This window comes from Salmo salar, chromosome ssa20 (genome assembly GCF_905237065.1).
Source record: "Salmo salar chromosome ssa20, Ssal_v3.1, whole genome shotgun sequence".
Classification (NCBI taxonomy): domain Eukaryota; kingdom Metazoa; phylum Chordata; class Actinopteri; order Salmoniformes; family Salmonidae; genus Salmo; species Salmo salar.
The window spans coordinates 47,930,781-47,953,179 of NC_059461.1; the positions used below are offsets into that span (position 1 = coordinate 47,930,781).

Here is a 22,399-nt window from a genome sequence, read left to right on the forward strand (position 1 = left end):
ACGGTTAGCCAACCATTTGAAGTATTTTATTAGGACTATGTGGTCTAAAAAGGAAGGAAAATACAGTCACGAGGATCCACTTTAACATACAATATACCGACGCACAGACAGCGCATTGCGCAAACAAAACAACCCTCACAATATCAAATGGAATTACATGGGTCTATTACTGAACTGTTTGTTGAAAACAAATATTTGAATGGGAAAAGACTGTCACTGGTAAACATGGTTACAGACCCAACAACATTATATAGTATCTCCTCCTTGTCAAGAAAAGCACATGTGCAAATTATAATACACAAAGTAAGCAAAACAATGAAATCATTCCAACATTGCCTAAAATTATGAATAAGATACTGATGAGATAGACCTACAGAAGCAGTAGGCCTATAACAATTGACATGTGCAAACTATGGCATAAGGGAACGATGAGAAGATAAGAGGCAATCCGTAATTTCGATTAAGACATTAACTTTGTCACGAAAGTCTGGCATTCTCTGGATTTATGGTGCTTTCAAGACAACTGGGAACTTGGAAAAAACAAGGTCGAATCATGACGTCAGTGATTTTCAGGTCGGAAACATCTGCATTTTGGAGCTGCCTTACTCAAGAAAGCAAGAAAAAGACAGTGTTTGTATGCGGCTTTATTCACTCAATACATTTGTTTTTGTTTGCAAACTGATATGTGACACGAATTAATGCAAAAATAAAATGCTAAACAGGCAACAAAACCGGTGGGGCTCAAACAGGTGAATGACGAAAATGTATGCTACCCTCTCTGCCTATTGGCTACTTAGTTTTTTCAAGCCTGACTCAAAATACAACACCGCCCCTTTAAGACATAAAATACCTCTTTACCTGACTCGTTTTTTCAGATGGTTAGAAATGTACACGTTTTGTGCTTTTGTATGAAGCAATCACTCCACCATTTCTGACCAGAAATGAGCTACTGTATAACTGGGCTAATATCTCGTTTTGATCTCAACACAATAGTAATCTACTCGCTTGTGCCAGTCAATGCAATTGAATCCTACTCCGATGCGCTCTGTACAATCTCTTGTGTAGTTAGTTTTGCATACTAAGAGTCGGTTATCATTTGTGGAAAGTTCCACAAAATATATGCCCCCCCACCCCCATACTAAGTCTGGCATAGTTCGTTTTGTTTCAGTATGTTGCATTGAAAGTGGCTAATATTATGTTGATTCGATCACAATTCACGTTGATGGCGTGAAATAAATGGGAACATTCCAAACTTCCCGGAGGCTCTGCACTCCTTGCTGGAATGGTTCGACTAAGGGACTACGGGTGAATGAGTGTGTGTGTGTATTTAAGAACTGGGATTGTTGTACAAGTCCCCCCAAAATAAGCATAGACATTTGCTATTTTGATCTCAACTTTACCATTGAAAATGGAGACTCAGAGGTTCGCAGCTGGTTCCATTGCCAACCCTGTTCATTTTCGGGACCAACACTATGTAGCCCTCCTCGATGCGTGCGTTAAATCCGGTTCACTGTTCTCTGATCCAACCTTCGCCCCGGACCAGAGCTCCATCGGTATGCCTGCCGACCCAGACCCCAAAAAGGAGATCAAGTGGCTGCGACCCAAGGTAGGCTACCGTCCTATCGGTGTTTACATCAAATGAGTCGAGATTACTTTCGCAGTCAAAAAGCAAGTCGAGATCTACCGCACAGAATGTTTAACCTAATAAAAACAGTTCTGTAGGAATGAGGTTTATGCAGTCGGCCTAATACATTAGCACAGCATATTGGCTATACGCCTGGCCTGCGAATATTGTTCTTCTCAGACCATATTATATTTTAAAACTCGAGCTTTGATAACAAATAGTTCAGTTGGTGTAGCAACTGAAATGATTAACATTTTTATTTTACTGGACTGATGCTACCTGCATCTGATGGTCATGGTGCTTTCAAATCATGACATCAGTGATTTTCAGGTCGGAAAGTCGGAGTTCTAGATTTTCCGAGTTGGATAACCGTTAAACACGACTTTTCCCAGTCAGATTTCCCAACCTCCCGAGTTCCCAATTGTCTTGAATACACTGCGGTCGGAGATTTCCATGTTCCGAGTTGTTTTGAACCCAGTATTAGTCTTAGCGGAGGGAGAGAGCAGCAGAGTCCCTGATATCTCACGGCCCATGCTCTCCTTCCTTTCCTCTGGTGAGACTGACCAGAGGGGACACCTTCTTCCACCTGATGGCGAAACTCGAGTCACACTGCACCTGCCTCATGCACAAATTCATGTTGTTCCTCTGAACAGAGGAAGTGAAATATTCCTTGATATTAAAATAGACAGGACGAAATGCTAATAATAATACACTTGGCTACTCATTCATTGCAGCTGCAGCGCCAGTGAAAGTAGGGAGAAGCACGTTTTGTTTTGCAATAGTGTTAATTAAAAACTGTTTTGACACTACTGAATAAAAATAGACATGAACTCACTCTGAACAGCAGCTGTATTCTCTGACAGTCTCTCTAGTCATCGTTGTAAAAGTTATTACATCTCACATCGGCTAATATCAAACTTTGCTGTGGCCAGGGTGTGGAAGCTAAAGGCATGGTGATTTGAGCTACCGATTGGCCAGTGCAGCATAGGCGCACTCGATTTAGCCACAGATCTCCCGGTCCGCCAGGGTGGCGGTGTCGGACCATGTCTTTTCAGACAAATGAAATGGTTCAAAATGGAACACTTTGCCAACCCGATGCGCAGGGCTTTTAAATCAAGTGCATCTACCATCAACACCGCAACATGAATAACAAAAAAAGGCGCGGAAGCTTTTATCGTTGGATTTTCTATAGGAATGTTTGGTTATCGAGTAGGAATGCCTTGAAGATGGACCAGTCGCCATCGACCGGTTGGTGACCACTGGTCTACATGATAGCCAGCCATGTGGTCACGCTCAAAAACATAGGCTACATATTGCAATAGTCCAGTTTCTTACTCATCATAGTCATGCTTATCTTACGGATATCTGCAGCCTGTGTTATAACTTTTATATTGACCTTATGTATTGAGTTTGATGAGGATATGAGTGGGTCTAGTTGTGTACAATTGGGATGTTGCTCCTGGACAGATGTAGGCTACACCTGAGCTGTAGGCTACACCTGAGCTGACTCACTGTCAGGTGTGGTCTAGTTCTGAGGAAGATAAATTGATCTGCTGGAGCATGTTCAGAGAGGAGATGGAACTGACAGAATGGAGCATGTTGAGAGAAAAGAAAGAGAACTTACAGACTCTGAGTCTGAGCCAAACAGCTGGGCAGGATATCTCTAAAAGCAGAACAGAGATGGAATGACGAGATAACAACCTGTATGATGCAGTTTAAGTCATTAACATTGCCTTGTCATCATCCAGTCAACTGTTATGTGGAAATTCGTGTTGTGTTGCTTTCACATTCCCTCAGACTAAACGGCAACATGTGCTGTGGGGTAAACTGTAGTCTTGAACTCTGCCCCTTGTCTCTCTCTCTCTGCAGGAGATCAGTACCAATGCTGTGTTTGTGGAGGACACGACGTGTACCACCGATATCTGCCAGGGCCAGCTGGGTAAGTGTCTGTGTGTGTATGTTTTAAACATCATAGGATGGGGTATCATTTCAGTAACATGTAGACACTTAACTCCAACTCACAGTTTTCCTGTATAACCAGATTGCCCTCACTTCTCCAAACCTATTCTCCTGGGGATGGGCTTGAGAGATCCTGGTTCTCTTCTCTGTATGGTTCAGTCTCTCAGTGATTCTGGAGGATCACTATCAATCACACTGAATATGTCACCCCTCCACATCGCCCCAGGGGCTCCGCTCCAAACATATTCTCCAATATGAGGGGTGACATTCGTGTTGTCACCTCCCAGTCCCAACCTCCCCGGAGCATCTGTGGGTCTAAAGGGAGTCGGAACCCTGTGATCACACCCCTTTCTCCCATAAAAAAACAACGTGATTTGTTTGTGACCGCATTTCATGTCATGCCCAGTCTGTTTTTAATTTGTGTGAAAGGGTGAGAATGCTCATCTTGCTTTCTTATTGCTTGATTAATTTTGTCCTCAACGTTTGTGTGATGAATCTGATGGCAATGTAGCATCCCTTGTGTGTGTGCGTACATGCGTCAAACATCAACACCTCTTTCTTTCCTCTACATGAATACACAGAGCAGCTGTTTACGGTTAGAGAGGAATGGGCCTGTGTGTGTACGGGCATGTTTGTGTGCGTGTGTGCGCATGGGTGTGTTTGTGAGGGAGAAAGTGTGAGTGTGGGAACTCTGCAGTGACATATCTTCCACAAGCCTCAGGAAATTATTTGAAATGAAAAATACATGTAGAATCAATAATCTATACTGCTAGTTAACATGCATATTGCCTTTGGCCTCTCTATGTTTTTCTAATAGGTGACTGTTGGCTTCTGGCTGCCCTGTCCTGCCTTACCATGCACCCCAATCTCTTTGTCAAAGTGGTACCACCTAATCAGAGCCTGACAGAATCCTATGCTGGCATCTTCCACTTCTTGGTAAGACGTGGGGAGAGTTCATGAGCTTGCTGTGTACATGTGTTCTGCATACTCACTTTTTGTGAATGCAATGAGAATGTCCCTTACTATCTTATTAGAGTAGCAGGTCTTGTAAAAGAGCAAGAGAAGCAAAGGTAGGACTGAAAATAGTAGTAGAGATGGAGAGGTGGAATTAAGGAGTCCTCAAGGGAACAAAGGGAATGAGAGAACAGAGGAGTGTGTTATCGTGTGTATGACAGAGAGTGTGTGTTATGGGAGGAGGTGGTGTAACTAGATCAGGGTTCCCCAACTGGCGGCCCGTGGGCCAAATTTGGCCCTCTAGTGAACACATTTTTGTATATATTTTTTTTTATAGTTGGACATAAATGAATATAAAAACAACAGCAAATCAGCTCCAAGTGATTTTAATTTTGGAAATCTGTTACAAAGTATTCCCACGCATAATAGAGAAGATATATGTGATCGTATACAAGCAAGCTTTGAAAACAAGGTTTGAAATGCTTATGTTTTAGTCAAATACTATATCTGTTTGGGCTTATTGTGGTCAATTTGCAGTCTACAAATGATTTGTAATTATGTTCAGGCCCCCTGACCAGCCGCTCAAGAAAAAAATCATCACGAGGCAAAATCTAGTTGATGAACCCCCCTCATTTACATTTGCCTCAAAGGCATCTTCTCTGGACCAATTGTGTCAGGTTAAAGAGATTGATAATTAAAACATTGTCTCATGAAAAGCATTAAAACATCATAGAGGTCATGAGTTATGCCTTAGTGATTTTCTCTAATTGCTTTACCCCTGGGGGGAGGGGGAGGTTCTAAGTTTACATATGGAATTGTTTTAAGATGGTCGTACTATGGATCATTTAGCTATTTGCGTTGGAATTTTAGGACCCCTTTGTGACCGACCGGCACAATTCGGTCTATGTAGCAAAATTTGAAATTGTGTTTTTTACATTGGATAAAAGTAGAGACTCAGAGCTAGAAAATTATATATCATACACTACAGTTGAGGAACAATGGGAAAGTAATACTGCTTTGAAAGTTGATAAACTTGTAACATCACTTTTGAGAAAATGTCCCTTGAATGTTTTGGTACCTACTGGAGAGCTCTTCTTTGTCTACACACATTCAGCATAGTTCACACCCTCTTAAGCCTTAGCCCCACCCAACTCTTTAAGGATTCACATGTAAGGCCATGTACTAAACAGCCAAAGATTTCAAGACTAAAGGTTGGTTTATACCACGGGTGTATTCATAAATTCAATCTGGAGTGCCAGAGTACACGCGTTCGTAAACTCAGAGCATTGTCAGATTGTCCATTCGTAAACTCTCGGAGTGTTCAGAGTGCACACCGGACGCTCTGGCCGAGGCGTAGAGTTGATCCGAGCGTTCAGACTTTTGCAAAACAGAGAACACCATCGTGTTCGTGAGAATCTCCCCTTTCCACAGTGGGGTCACATTAGTTTGTAGGGCACAGTTCGGACGCTATAGACGTTTTCGTGAGAAGACCGATTTCTGGGATGTCTCATGGTCTGACAAACACCACTCTAGCTCTGCCACCTTTCACCACAGATGTGGAAGTGCGACATCGGCGGATGCGTTGGATTGAGACTCAGCCAATCCAAAAAAAACAAATATCACTAGCTTAAATTGACAGATTTTGATGGGGATTTTTTAAATGGTGTTACTTAGATTGACAGACCGCGTTAATATTTTCTCAGGTGACTTGGCCCTCTCAGTGAAGTATATGTGGCATGACTTAACGCATTGGTTGGAAAAAAAGGGTAGATATGAGTAGACCTGGAGGGGTTATGTTTGGAGTGTAGTACAGACTTGTAGGTAGCTACTACCCTGACACACACACACACACACACACACACACACACACACACACACACACACACACACACACACACACACACACACACACACACACACACACACACACAGCCTTGCTTATAGGCAAGTGATGCAGGCTTGTACTAGCCCACTGTTATGCAACGCATCAAATGCATATCTCTCACCCTCCCCTCTTTCCCTTCTCCCTCCCTCTCCCCCTCTCTCCCTACATCCTCCTCCTTACGCCTCATCCTTCCTCCCTCCCTCCCTCCCTCCCTGTCCACCCTCTTTATGCCTTCCTCTCCGTCCCTTCCTACCTCCCTCTCCGTCCATACTGTAGTTCTGGCAGTATGGTGAGTGGGTGGAGGTGGTAGTGGATGACAGGCTGCCTGTACGTGGAGGCCGCCTGCTCTTCAGCTACTCCTGTACCCGCAACGAGTACTGGAGCGCCCTGGTGGAGAAAGCCTATGCCAAGTCAGTCACTCGGTGTGTGTGTGTGTGTGTGTGTGTGTGTGTGTGTGTGTGTGTGTGTGTGTGTGTGTGTGTGTGTGCGTCCATGCATCCGTGTGTAATGTCGTACATAATTTGAGCGTTCGTGTGTGTCTGCCTGTGTGTGCCTGACACTGCTCTTATGAGGTTTCAGCCTCATTTGAATGTGTTTATTGTAAATGTTGAATAAGAGCATCTGCTAAATGACAGAACATGTACATCTATAAAATGTATCTCCCTCATTTCTCAATCCTTCCTCTCCCACACCACTCTCTCTCCTCCCCCTTTCTCTCCACACACCCCTTTCTCACGCTCCCTCTACTCCTATCTCGGAGCAGGCTGATCGGGTCATATGGAAGTCTGAAGGGGGGTAATATCTCAGAGGCGATGGAGGATTTTACAGGGGGCATAGCCTACTCCCTCCCTGTCTCCTCCCGCGCCCCCAGGGTCATGTGGAAAGCCCTCTCCGATGCCCTGTCCCATGGCAGCCTGCTCAGCTGCTTCATACAGGTGCAGCACATACATGCACGCAAGAACGCACACGCACACACACACACTCACACCCGATGGGGCGGCAGGTAGCCTGGCAGGTAGGAGCGTTGGGCCAGTAACCGAAAGGTTGCTGGATCGAATCCCAGAGCTGACAAGGTAAAAATCTGCCGTTCTGCTCCTGAGCAGGGCAGTTAACCCGCTGTTCCCTAGGTGCCGATGACGATTAAGGCAGCCCCCCGCACACCTCTGATTCAGAGGGGTTGGGTTAAATGCAGAAGACACATTTCAGTTGAATGCATTCAGTTGTACAACTGTCTAGGTATTCCCCTGTCCCTTTCCATGGAACAAATATGAATCATAGACTTTATGATGAAAGCTGTACAAACATAGCTACATACCTTCCTCACACCTCTCCTTCTTCAATAGCTACTGTGATGGCAAGTGCGATTCTCACTGTGTAAGCAGGAAGTTGCTCTCTATCTCCACAGGCTAGTAACTATCTTGAGATAGGCACAGTGACTGCAGAGGGACTGGTGAAGGGCCATGCCTACGCCATCACAGACACTGACACGGTATGTATCATACTGTGCTTCACTAAGCTAAAGTCATCAGAAAAGAATCCACTTTCTCATTTTGCTCAAATAATTGTTTGTCTGTGTGTGCGTGTGTGCGTGTGTGTATGTGGTTCAGGTGAAGAAGCCGGCTGGTGAGGCCTTGTTGCTGAGGCTGAGGAACCCCTGGGGCTTTGTGGAGTACTCTGGACCCTGGAGTGACAAGTAAGGAAGTGTGTGTGTGTGTGTGTGTGTGTGTGTGTTTCATTTTGTCATTACACAGGCATGTAATCCTGTGTGTGTAATTGCAGGAGTAAAGACTGGGATGATGTGGATGCTGCTGAGAAGAAAAGGATTGATCTGAAAAACAGTGAGGACGGAGAGTTCTGGTACGTTCTGGCGTTACAAACACACGTAGACACAAACATACGTAAACACATGCATACACATGCAGTGCCTTCAGAAAGTATTCCTACCCCTTGACTTCCTCCACATTTTGTTGTGTGACACCCTGAATTCACAATGTATTAAATCGCTTTTTTTTCTCTCACCCATCTACACGCAGTACCCCGTAATGACAAAGTGAAAACATGTTTGATTGTTTTTGTGCAAATTTATTGAAAATGAAATACAGAAATATCTCATTTACATAAGTATTCAGACCCCTGTGTTAATACATGTTACAATCAGCATTGGCAGCGACTACAGATGTGAGTCTTTCTGGGTAAGTATCTAAGAGCTTTGCACACATGGATTGTACAATAGTTGCCCATTATTCTTTTCAAAATTCTTCAAACTCTGTCAAGTTGGTTGTGGGTCATTGCTAGACAACCATTTTCAAGTCTTGCCTTAGATTTTCAAGCAGATTTAAGTCACAACTGTAATTCAGCCACTCAGGAACATTCACTGTCTTCTTGGTAGCAACTCCAGCGTAGATTTGGCCTTGAGTTGTAGGTTATTGTCCTGCTGAAAGGTGAATTAATGTCCCAGTGTCTGGCGGAAAGCAGACTGAACCAGGGTTTCCTCTAGGATTTTCCCAGTGTTTAGCTCCATTCCATTTATTTCTTATCCTCAAAAACTTCCCAGACCTTAATGATTATAAGCATACCCATAACATGATGCAGCCACCACTATGCTTGAAAATATGGAGAGTGGTACTAAGTAATGTGTTCTATGTGATTTGCCCCAAACATAACACTTTGTATTTAGGACAAAAAGTTAATTGCTTTGCCACATTTTTTTGCAGTATTATTTGAGTCCCTTGTTGCAAACAAGATGCATGATTTGGAATATTTGTATCCTCTATAGGCTTCCTTCTTTTCACTGTCAATTGGATTAGTATGTGGAGTAACTACAATGTTGTTGATCCATCCTCAGTTTTCTCCTATCACAGCCATTAAACTCTGTAACTGTTTTAAAGTCACCATTGGCCTCATAGTGAAATCCTTGAGCGGTTTCCTTCCTCTCTTGCAACTGAGATAGGACATCTGTCACGCCCTGACCTGAGAGAGACGGTTTATTTCTCTGTTTTGTTAGGTCAGGGTGTGGGGTGGGCATTCTATGTTTTGTATTTCTTTGTTTTGGGCCGAGTATGGTTCCTAATCAGAGGCAGCTGTCTATCATTGTCTCTGATAAGGAATCATACTTAGGCAGCCTTTTCCCACCTGTGTTTGTGGGTAGTTGTTTTATGTTTAGTTTTCTGTACCTGACAGAACTGTGCGCTTTCGTTTTCCCTTTGTTATTTTTGTTCAAGTGTTTGTTTGATTCTAATAAAAGATCATGAACACGTGCCGCTCTGCATCTTGGTCCCCTCTCTACTGATAGTCGTTACCCACCACAACTGGATCAAGCAGCGTGCCCGGGAGGAGATGGATTCCTGGTCTCTGGAGGAGTTGCGAGAGAGGATAGACTGGACTTGGGGGCAAGTATTGGAGAGATACAGAAGCCTGCGAGGGAAGCACGAGAGGCAGCCCCCCCAATTTTTGTTGTTGTTGTGGGGGGCACACGGGTAGATTGGCGGAGTCAGGGTTGAGACCTGAGCCAACTCCCCGTGCTTATCGTGGTGAGCATGTACCTGCTCCTCGCACTCTCCCTCCAGTGCGCCTCCACAGCCCAGTACGTCCTGTGCCTGCTCCTCGCACTCTCCCTCCAGTGCGCCTCCACGGCCCAGTATACCCTGTGCCAGCTCTGCGCACCCGGTCTCCAGTGCGTCTCTCCAGTACGGTGAGACCTGTTCCAGCTCCACGAAAGAAGCCTCCAGTGATGATCTATGGTCAGAAGCCTCCAGTGATGATCCATGGCACGAAGCCTCCAGTGATGATCCATGGCCCGGAGCCTGTAGGGATGATCCATGGCACGAAGCCTCCAGTGATAATCCATGGCCCGGAGCCTGTAGAGATAATCCATGGCAAGAAGCCTGTAGGGATGATCCATGGCCCGGAGCCTGTAGAGATGATCCATGGCATGAAGCCTCCAGTGATAATCCATGGCCCGGAGCCTCCAGTGATGATCCATGGCACAAAGCCTCCAGTGATGATCCATGGCGTGGAACCTGTAGTGATGATCCATGGCACGGAGCCTGCAGCGCCGGTCCCCAGTCCGGAACCTACAGCGACGCTCTCCAGTCCGGAGCCTCCAGCGACGCTCTCCAGCGACGCTCTCCAGTCCGGAGTCTCCAGCGACGCTCTCCAGTCCGGAGCCTCCAGCGACGCTCTCCAGTCCGGAGCCTCCAGCGACGCTCCCCAGTCCGGAGCCTCCAGCGACGCTCCCCAGTCCGGAGCCTCCAGCGACGCTCACCAGTCCGGAGCCTCCAGCGACGCTCCGCAGCCCGGAACCTCCTGAGACGGCCCGCAGCCCGGAGTCTTCAGCGGCGACCGGCATTTCAGAGCCTCCGGCGATGATCCACGGTCTGGTTACTCCGGCGACACAGAAGTGGGGGGATCAGCGGGCGGAGTGGGGGCTACGCCCCGAACCAGAGCCGCCGCCAAGAATAGATGCCCACCTGGACCCTCCCCTATAGGTTCAGGTTTGCGGCCGGGGGTCCGCACCTTTTGGGGGGGGGGGTATTGTCACGCCCTGAACTGAGAGAGATGGTTTATTTCTCTGTTTTGTTAGGTCAGGGTGTGGGGTAGGCATTCTATGTTTTGTATTTCTTTGTTTTGGGCCGAGTATGGTTCCTAATCAGAGGCAGCTGTCTATCGTTGTCTCTGATAAGGAATCATACTTAGGCAGCCTTTTCCCACCTGTGTTTGTGGGTAGTTGTTTTATGTTTAGTTTTCTGTACCTGACAGAACTGTGCGCTTTCGTTTTCCCTTTGTTATTTTTGTTCAAGTGTTTGTTTGATTCTAATAAAAGATCATGAACACGTGCCGCTCTGCATCTTGGTCCCCTCTCTACGATAGTCATTACAACGCCTGTATCTTTGTAGTGACTGGGTGTTTGGATACACCATCCAAAGTGTAATTAATAAAGGGATATTATGCCCAAAGGGATATTCAATTTTTATGCATCTGCCCTTTTTTGCAAGGCATTGGAAAACCTCCCTGGTCTTTGTGGTTGAATCTTTGTTTGAAATTGACTGCTCGACCTTACAGATAATTGTATGTGTGGGTTACAGAGATGAGGCAGTCATTAAAAAGTAATGTTAAACACTATTATTGCACACACAGTGAGTCCATGCAACTTATTATGTGGCTTGCCATAACAAACGGGTTGAATACTTATCGACTCAAGACATTTCAGCTTTTCATGTTTTATTAATTTGTTCAAATTTAGAAAAACACAATTCCACTTTGACATTATAAGGTATTGTGTGTAGGCCAGTGAAAAAAACACTACATTTAATCAATTTTAAATTCAGGCTGTAACACAACAAAATGTGGAAAAAGTCAAGGGGTGTGAATACTTTCTGAAGGCACTGTACATCGACCAGTCTCGGCTTTTATCTATTGTACTTTGTTTTTGTTTATGCATACGTGTGTATATATAACGTAATGTATAATAACTGATATGTATAGATGATGTACTGTACGTATTATAGATGACTCCAAATGAAATACTGTACCATGTTTGACTGTGACTGCTTTTCGTGTCTCAAAACTGTTTGAGTGGTCCACAATTGTGGTTGTTAAAATCTGTCTTTTGTATTGTCAACTACTGTATCATTGTGAAGTGACACTTTAATAAATGCTTCTCACTCTAACTATACATCTCATCTAGTTTTACACTTTACAACAACAGCACACAAACACATTCTGACAGTGTGTATCCGCTCTGTGTCAGGATAAATGTGGAGGACTTCAACAGGCAGTTTGACACAGTGGAGCTGTGTAGTGTGAACCCTGACCCCATAGTGGAAGAGGACACACCCACTGACCCCGACTCCCCTGCTGACCCCCCCTCTGCCTGGACCCTCAGCTCCCACAAAGGCTCCTGGGTATCTGGCTCCACGGCAGGGGGAAGCTGTAGTTACCCTCGTGAGTGTGTGTGTGTGTGTGTTTCCAAAAGCAGAATGTTTGTAATTTAATCTACTTGTCATTTACTTCCTTTTCAACAATCCCTCCTCTATCCCCCCCCCCTCTCTGTGTCTCTCTCTTTCTCTCTCTCTATTGTAGGATCTTTCTGGAAGAATCCCCAGTTCCAGCTTGTCCTTGCCGAGCATGATGGCGATATAGAGATGACCCCGGAGGAGAAGAAGATGGCGGAGAAGCAAAAGAAGAAAGCAAAGCAGTGCACCGTGCTGGTGGAACTACTGCAGAAAGACCGGAGAAAGAAGGAGAAAATCAACTTCCTCCACATCGCCTTCCACATCTACAGGGTGAGAGAGAAAGGACGAGAGAGGGAGGGAAAATGTGTTGTCCCTGTGTGCGCTGTGAATGTGAATGTTCTACATTTTCAGTTAATCTGACGTCTTTCCTGTCTCTGCAGGTTCCTCCAAAGGTGAGTATCTTATTATAAAGTATTTTAAAAAACTACATATTTTCATTAGTTAGACAATGACATGGCTTTTAATCTACCAACCATGTCTGCTGCCCCCCTCTCTCCACCACTACCTCCTTCTCTCCCTGTTTTCTATCTCTGCCTTCCTCTCTCTTCTCCTCTCCTCTCTTCCCCTGTCCTTCTCTTCTCTCCTCTCCCCGCTCCCCCTCTCGTAGCTCCGGGGCCTTTGTCTGGACCAGAGCTTCTTCTCTTTCAAGCAGCCTGTGGGGAGTTCTGGGGTGTACCAGCCCCTCAGGTACTGTACCTCAGCAGCCAGTCTTCACGGCAAATATGTCACATTTTCATGAAAACAGTCAATATAAGTTGTATCTCTTCTTCTTGCATTTTGTCACCGTAGGGCTGTGTGGAGGGAGGTGAGGCTGGACCCGGGAAACTATGTGATTCTGGCCTCCACCTCCAGTCCCAACCAGCCTGCGGACTTCTTCCTCCGCATCTACTCCAAGACTGGCAACAATCTGGGGTACAGAGATGATGGGGGGGTGATGATGCTGTTGATGATAATTAGTAACAGACTGATGGTGCTCCTCCTTGTATTCCAGGACCCAAGACTTCACCTGCTCCACTGGCTTCCTCATGGTGAGTTAAACTTTACTGAAGCCTACTTCTACTGCAGTCCTGCTCTCCAGTTCAGCAAGCCAACTGTCTGTGTGTGTGTGTGTGTGTGTGTGTCCTTCACAGGTAATGTCAATGCCACCAGTCTTGCCAGAGGATCGCAAGAGAGTACAGAATACCTTTGATGAGGTGGCGGGGCCGGTAGGAATTCTCTCATCTCTAAATCTAACTCAATCATAGAAGATAAATGTCTCCCTTAGACAGTCTTAACCTCATGTTCTCTCTCCCTGGCAGGATGACAAGCTGAATGCTAAGGAGTTCATGAAGCTGGTTAACTCAGGTTAGATCATTAATGAACTCAGGTTGTCATTATAAGGTTAATTTAGTCAAACCATGTTGCAGAACTCCATAAACTACTGTAATGAAGGGTGCAACTATTGTATGTTGGTCCTATTGGGGGGAATATTCTTATAATGCAGTACCAGTAAACGACATTAGAGGGAGCAAAGGAGCAAGGTTTCCTCTAGCAGGTAGACACTTTTTGGGGAAACAGAGATGACTTCTCTAGGCGAAACCTAATGGCTATTATAAACTAGGTACTTCGAGCCCTGAATGCTGATTGGCTGACAGCCGTGGTATATCAGACCATATACCACCGGTATGACAAAACATTTATTTTTTGTGTTCTAATTACGTTGCTAACCAGTTTATAATAGCAATAAGGTACCTTGAGGGTTTGCAGTATATGGCCAATATACCACGGCTAAGGGCTGTATCCAGGCACTCAGCGTTGTGTCGTACGTAAGAACAGCCCTTAGCCGTTATATGTTGGCCGTATACCACATCCATTTGTGCCTTATTGCTTAAATATACCCTTATAATCCTCAGCCTCATTCACTCCTCCCCTCTCCCCTTATCAGTTCTGGAGAAAGACTACCAGCTGCCACTGGAGACATGCAGACAGCTCATCTTTGGAGAGGAAGTATCCTTTTATTTGACCAGTTGTCACAACCTTTCCCCTTACATCTCACTGGCTTTGTTTTTCTTGCCAGGACCCGTATCCACAAAGCATGTCAGAGTAGAGCTGCTGATCTAGGATTTGTCCATTTAATCTTATGCATTGTGATCTAAAAGGCTAAACTGATCCTAGATCAGCATTGATTTGCTCTGTGGATACGGGCCCTGGTAATTTTGAGCGCCTCTGTCTGTGTCTGAGAGCTGTCCCTAACCCACGTGTCAGACTGGGGGGCGGAGCAGTCTGACCCGAGAGCAGACAGAGCCTGTGCTGACCTCTCTTCGCAGTCTGCAGGTACGACTGCTATAGGTACAAAACCCAATATATTAAGCAATAAAGCCAAGGGGGTGCGGTGTATTGGCCAATATACAGCAGATAAGGGCTGTTGTTACGCACGATGCAAAGCGGAGTGCCTGGATACTGGCCACAGCCATGGTAACTGCAATGATGAGATAGATGTTCTTCTTCTCTGTTTTTGTTTTATTATTTCACTGCCATACTGTGTTTGATCTTGTCTAGCCATCTTGTATCAAGAGGACCACAATGGAAATAAGTCCCAGACTTTATTGTGTGTTATCCTCCATGATTATATTCATGTGCATGTATGGCTTTTTCAAGTTTTATGTGTGCTTGTTTTTTAAAATGGTCAAATTAATAAACTAAACTAAATAAACTATATTGGCCATATACCTCAAGCCACAGAGGTGCCTTATTGCTATTATAAACTGGTTAGCAACATAAGTGTTCTTGCATCATACCCAAGGTATGTTGTCTGATATACACATGGCTGAAATGCTGTTTCAGCCAATCAGCATCCAGGACCCAAAATACCCAGTTTATAATTAGTGATATTACTTAGCTACAGCTACTCAACTATCCTTCATTGACCTCTCTCTCTCTTTCAGTCCATCTTCTTCAAGTTTGATCAGGACTCTTCAGGGACTATGAGCCCCTTTGAGCTTAGTCTGGCCCTCCAGGCTGCTGGTGCATACACGCGCACACACACTGCCTCTTACACTCACACCCTCACTTTCCATATCGTTGTTACATTTTACCTTCCCTCCACTCTTGAATGGATAACAACACATTTCTCTCTCCTCCCCTCTCTTCTTCCTCCTTCCTGCTAGGTGTGCAGTGTGATGGCCAGGTCATACAGCTGCTATGGGAGAGGTTTGGCTCTGGGGAGCTGCACCTGCCTTTCCATGGCTTTGTGACCTGTGTCACCAGGCTGCGCAAGCTATTCGGTATTTACACACGCACGCACACACGCACACACACACACACTTAGGTGAGCTATGTTTTGTTGCAGGTTATGATATTCAGCCTTAATATTGTGTGCTTCTACCCCCAAGCCATCTAATCAAATTGTTACTCAGACTATTTGCATTGCCCCCCCCCTTCCTGCTGCTACTTTCTGTGTTATCATCCATGCATAGTCACTTTAATAACTTTACCTACATGTACATATTACCTCAACTAACCAGACCCCCCGCACATTGACTCTGTACCGGTACCCCTCTGTGTATAGTCTCGCTATTGTTATTTCACTGCTGCTCTTTAATTACTTGTTACTTTTATTTCTTATTCTTACTCGTTTAAAAAAAACTGCATTGTTGATTAGGGGCTCGTAAGTAAGTATTTCACTGTAATGTCTACACCTGTTGTATTCGGCGCATGTCACTCATAACATTTGATTTGATTTGTTTGTGTCCCCTCTCCCCAGCCCTGTATAAATCAAATAGCAACCCTGAGGTCAAAGACGGAGGAATCAATACTGTGAGTCCTCCTTGATCTTGAAATCAACCAAAACCCTGGCCCTAAGCCTAACTTCATGTCCACATCCTGGTTCAACCCTAACCCTAGCCTAAACCATATCCCTACCCTCAACCACAACCCTAACCCTAGCGCCATGTCCAGATCTCGGTTCAACCCTAGCCATAACCCTATATCTAGACGGTAACCATGAACCATAACCTGACCCTAACCCGTCCAGTGCCAGACCATATCCACAAGCCTAACTTATACAGTACCTTGACCCTGACCCCACCTTTAATACAGACTATACCCTTACTAATGCCCTCTAACCCTGAATAGTTGCTGTTCTTTTACAGTGGCTGCTCCGACTACTGACCGTGTGAGCGTGCTCTGTAAAGGGGGTTTCTGCTTGGGCACTGCAGGGGCATTCTGTCTGACCAGGACCATATGATAACATCATGCCTCCACCGGCGCCCTCGTCCACACACACACAGGCGCACACGCACACCACACACACACAAACAGCCCCTGGCCTTTGTCAGCACACGATACCCCGCATATCAGCTAAGTATTTTCAGTTCTACAGCCAAGTATTTCTTTAACCTTTCATTATTTGAGTTTTAAATAGTGAAAATGTAGTTGAAGCTCTGTAGTTGAAATGTATCCAAAAATAAAAAGTTTGTAAAAATGATTCCGCTTTGATAATGTAAAATGATTTCTGTGTTTATAAATACAGCCTCACACACACGTTGAGTACGGCCTGCCCCGGTGAGGGAGTGAAGGTGATGCCTCAGCCGCGCTGCTCGCACCGTCTCTATTCTTATCATACTGACGCCACGTACAGCATCAACACGCACTCGCCGCCTCCTCCGCTACGTTCCCTCGCTCCCTCCCTCCCTCCTTTGCTCCCTCCCTCCTTTGCGCCCTCCCTCACGCTCTCTCTCTCTAGTAACTCTGTCTCACAATCTGCCTCCTTCTCCATCTGTTACCCTGTGTGCTCTCAAAGTCACAAAAGTCACAAAAACACAAACATGTCCTTTGTCCTTTCTCCTGATGCTCCTATAAATAGAATTTTTGCTCAGACACAGCTTCCTCTTCATCTTTAGGGGACTACATACAGGTTGCTAGGTTGCCTGCGGCAACAGTCCATCCACCTCGGAACAGAAAGGGGGCATAGTAGACAGATTTGTATGCGACTCTCTCTCTGAATAGCCCTTATGAACATTCCATGAATGAACGTTGTAAGCACACTTCCTACCGGTGTGGCAATTTCCGGTGGCGCATAATATAGAACGGAAGTCAGTCTAGTTGTTATCGACGATATAACATTACTACCACTATATCGCAGTTTTTTTACTAGGTGTCTTCAGGACTTGCCTCAAATTAATATTAATGGTGTACATCGAATTGTTAAATCAGCCTCGGAGACTCCAGCTAGCAAGAACGAAAAGGGGTTCAAGATGTATATAGGAAGCTACATAGACAACTATGAAGGTGAGTACCAAGTCAGTGACAGATGTAACGTTAGCTAGCTACAATCATATTAGCTAGCTAGCTAGCTAATTTAACTAGTAACTGTAGCTAGCTAGTTACTTTGTAAAAGTATGTAACGTTGACAGAATGTACTTGAGAATGTGTGTATTTTCGTTAGCGTGCTTAAAGTTTATGCTTGCTAGCTATATTTGCAAGCTAAAAATAATTGTTGTTCATGTCTTCTACACGGTATCTAACAAAGATACATTGACATGAGAGTAGGGAAAGGTTAAAGATGGCTACTAGGGACCTTGTTGAACATCTCCTGTGGGACACTCATTGTGAAAATGTGTTGGAGACAGTGTCAACGTTTAATCTTATCAATAGATAGATATTAATGTTGGGTCCCAGTCCCAATTTTGAATTGCCCACTTAACAGGTTATTTGGTAAAGATCTGTTGAAGCGGTGTTTTGTCATTTGTGTTACTGAGACACGATATATTCCTGTATAGTTAAGAAGACTCGACACTACTATGTTTATTGTTATTTATGGGCCGCATCATTCTTGTTTCTCACTTCAGTCATTCATAACACGGATCTTCACTTCACAGATGGTGTTAAAGCACTCCGTACCAGTGATAGGTCCAAAGCCACTGCTGCTGTGTTGCAGGAAGTGCTATGTGCAATCATCTGGTGGCCCTTCTTTACGAGACAGCACACTACTCTCAGCTAAACATTCCTGCTGCACCACCAGTTCACAGCTGCACAGACACAGAACAGTGTTGGCACAAGCCAAGAACACTTGTGAGTCTATCAATATCCATTAAAACCTTTTAGTGACGGGGCAGTATTCGGAAATTCGGATGAATGACGTGCCCAAATTAAACTGCCTACTACTCGGGCTCAGAACATAGGATATGCATATTATTAGTAGATTTGGATAGAAAGCACTCTGAAGTTTCTAAAACTGTTTGAATGATGTCTGTGAGTATAACAGAACTCATATGGCAGGCAAAAACCTGAGAAAAAATCCAACCAGGAAGTGGTTTGTAGTTTTTCAAGACTGGGCCTATTCAGTATACAGTGACTTAGGGTTCATTTTGCACTTCCTAATGCTTCCACTAGATGTCAACAGTCTTTAGAAAGTTGTTTGAGACTTCTATGGTGAACAGAGAGCGAACAAAGGAAGTTGGAAGTTGTTCACTCAGGAAAAGACATGGCCTCAATTGCGCGCATTCACGAGAGATGTAGCTGTGTTCCATTACATACATGAAAGGAACATTTCGGCATTTGCTGTATGATTAGTGAGGAAGTCCATATTGCAAATGTACGGCCCCTTACTAGACGTCCGCGAACGTTTGTAAATCTCGCGGACAGCGTCGGGCCGTGCACCGGGGCCGGATCTTCCTGGAAGTCATCGAACGGAGTCTCTCTGACATTCGGTTTCCGTTTTATACAATTTTCAAACTTTGGTCATTTCTCACCTGTCACAGATTATACCACAGGAGGGCGAATGGAGGGCACATGGAATCATATTGCAAATGTAACAAACATCACCAATCACGACGTGGCCTTTTCTCCTAAACGGAAAAGACTTCGAAGACGAAACTTGGTGAGCATTGGTTTGGCATAATGGGCAGTTGGCCCCGAACAAGATGGAGTCGAGGCCTCAACGCTTTTTGAGTTAAGGCCATTTTTTCTGGGATTAAAAGTCTAAAATTTCAATAGAGCGCTAATTTGACCGTTTCACGTCAAAGTACATGAACCTACGGTGTCAGGAAAAAAGAACCAGACATTTATCTATCGTCATTTAAGAGAAATCGTACAATGTCAAATTGGTGATATTCAAAAAAATGAGGGTTTTTTCCAAAAAAGTTACAGATCCAGTTGCAGCGTGTTCAGATGAATCCGTTAAGGTGGGTTTCGGAGCTCTGTGAGACTTCTGTGATTTTCTGAAACAACACACACTAGTTCAACCCTCTGTAAATCAGTCAGTTCTTAACGTAAAGACTTAAAACTCAATATTCTATAAGAGCCTAACCCAAGGATGATATGTGTTCACTTTCAGCTTCCTATGTCAACCAAAAGTGCATTAAAATGGTGTCATAGGGGCTGTTTCGAAGGGTTAAAAAGGTCAGATATTTCCACAACTTCATATGTGTGATTAGGCAACCCTCATGACCTGTAAATCAGTCATTTATCCAAACAGATGTCAAAGAAAAGCTCACACACACACACACACACACACACACACACACAGCAAGGATGGAGTGACAGAGTGCAGATTGTGCAAATCACTGAATTCAACCCTGTGTAAGTCAGTCAATTCTTAACGTAAAGACTTAACACTCAGGATTCTGTGAAAGCCTACCCCAATGACAACGTGTGTTGATTCTAAGCTTCCTGTGCCAACCGGAAGTGCCTTAAATTGGGGTCACGGTAGCTGTTTTGAAGGGTTAAAAAAGTCACATATTTACAAAACTTCATATGTGTGACTAGGTAACCCCCATGAACTGTAAATCAGTCATTTATCCCATCAGATTTGCAAAAAAAAATAACACACACAGCTAGGACATAGTGACACAGTGTGGGGCTTAGAGACATACAGTGCCTGCAATAGTTACCTTTGTTCGAACGATCAAAGAACCGTCAGACCTAGAGCTCTAAAACTTTAGAAACCTGTTCTAGAGCTCAAGTCGATAGTGCACGGTGAGTTATGTGGCTCTAGAAGGTTCTCAGACCGAGAAACAGCCTCGTACATTTGCAATATGTTCAATTCATTTTAACCATCACGAAAATGGCGACATTTAGAAATGTCCCAGAGTCGCAAGACTAGGTGCATTGAAACCGCCTCGGCCCATAAAGACGGACCCCAACGTTTCTGTCCGATAGCTCATTCAAGGACCCTGTAGCAACGCACTGAAAAAGTGGATTTTCAGCATCAATTAAGGACACCGAATGACCTATCGAGCCAAAACTTGGGATTCGGGGTCGCCTCACATAGGCCTACATATGATGTCAGAGCTGGACCCGCAGCTAGAACGTAACTATGTGTTTTATGTTTTTTTATGGTTAAAACTGAAGGCGCTGTGAATTATGGGCCTGCTCTGATGTATGTGATAGTTGGCTTCTAAACGAGTTGGAAAAAGTGGATTTGGTGTCAGATGGTATCAGTTTGGTGTCAAAATGACATCTAATTGACTGATGGACGCTGACTTGCTGGGTGACGAGCGATGGAGAGGAACCACAGTCACTGCACGGCCATCCCGAGTTCATCGGGCCAGTCAATTACGCATTTCTGCAGTCTTTTTGAGCATGTCGAATTTGTGATGGTAAATGCCCATTGAAAAATATTGCAACAAATTGCAACATATGCTACATTTGCAATATGATTCAATAGTGAAAAACATCACCAAATGGAAATGATGAAAACACCACAACGAGCGATGGAGAGGAACCACAGTCACTGCCCGGCCATCCCGAGTTCATCGGGCCAGTCAATTATGCATTTTTGCAGTATTTTTGAGCATGTCAAATTCGTGATGTAATGGTCATTTTGGACGTTTTTCAATTAAAAAAACAAAAAAAACAGAGTCCCACTTCTCCCTCATCATACATGACAAATAGACCATCTAGGTTGATTAATGGCTTAACACAGGGCTATATATCATTTGGGCAGTATAAATGCCATTTGGACATGGTTCACTGACTTTTGGGTTTGGAAACCGACTTCCTATGATCGTACATGGCAAATGGACAAACATCCTGATTTGGCACATTCAATACTTTCATACAAGTATAATTGACCAAAAAATAATTGGACATTTCATTTGGACATTTCTTATGGCATTTGGCAAAAACAAGAAAAAATTATGTCAATAAAATATGTCAAAAGTATGTTCATGCAGTTCTTATACATGTGTAATTGACAAAAAAAAAAAAAATAAAAAAAAATAAAAAAAAAAAAAAAAAAAAAATCGAAAGAATTTCGAAAAACAGTCCAGAAAGCACTTCTTTAAGGGGGTGATAAGTTTTCGAAAAACATTTTTTAAATTAAATTTGACTCTTGGGTCTTGACTTGTGTTACATTTGCAATAAGAAAATTCACTGTGGAGAGCGCTCACCATCTATTGGATATTTGCTGTGATTTGGCACATTGAATACTTTCATACATGTATAATTGACAAAGAAAATAATTGGACATTTCATTTGGACATTTCTAATGGCATTTGGCAAAAAAATGAAAAAAAATGTCACTTTTGACTTCCTATGAAATCATATTCCAAATGCACAAAACATATGCCTTATGCACAAGCAAAAACAACCCAAAAAATGTCAATAAAATATGTCGAAACTATATAGCTCTTATACATGTGTAATTGACAAAAAAAATCCCAAAAATTTCGAAAAACGGTCCAGAAAGCACTTTAAGGGGGTGATAAGTTTTCAAAAAAAATAAAAACAATTTCAAAATTTGACCCTTGGGGGTTGACTTGCGTTACATTTGCAATAAGAAAATCCACGGTGGAGCGCGCTCGCCATCTATAGGATTTTTGGGGTGTGACACTTGGCATTTGCCATAAGAAATTTTAAATATGATTTGGATTAATGTGGACCAAATTGGGTGGTATTGGCATTAGGGTGTATGATTCGTGCGGTGCCAATATGTTCCCATTCATTTTTGTCCATTTTATGGGGGTCTTCCCTTATGTTTTT

The 22,399-nt window shown here is 44.0% G+C and overlaps 1 protein-coding gene across 1 annotated transcript; it reads left to right on the top strand.

Moving 5' to 3' along the window:
* Window positions 1–947: 947 nt before the first annotated feature.
* On the top strand, window positions 948–16,901 carry LOC123729229 (calpain-9). Its single transcript, XM_045703507.1, has 22 exons — window positions 948–1,606; window positions 3,494–3,563; window positions 4,401–4,519; window positions 6,699–6,832; window positions 7,186–7,357; window positions 7,828–7,911; window positions 8,030–8,115; window positions 8,202–8,279; window positions 12,172–12,365; window positions 12,504–12,706; window positions 12,817–12,828; window positions 13,044–13,123; window positions 13,226–13,348; window positions 13,428–13,464; window positions 13,567–13,641; window positions 13,735–13,780; window positions 14,361–14,422; window positions 14,681–14,749; window positions 15,361–15,439; window positions 15,583–15,699; window positions 16,179–16,231; window positions 16,567–16,901. The coding sequence occupies exons 1-22, from the start codon at window positions 1,409–1,411 to the stop codon at window positions 16,591–16,593; spliced, it is 2,118 nt and encodes a 705-aa protein (XP_045559463.1). The 5' UTR covers window positions 948–1,408; the 3' UTR covers window positions 16,594–16,901.
* The last annotated feature ends 5,498 nt before the right edge of the window (window positions 16,902–22,399 follow it).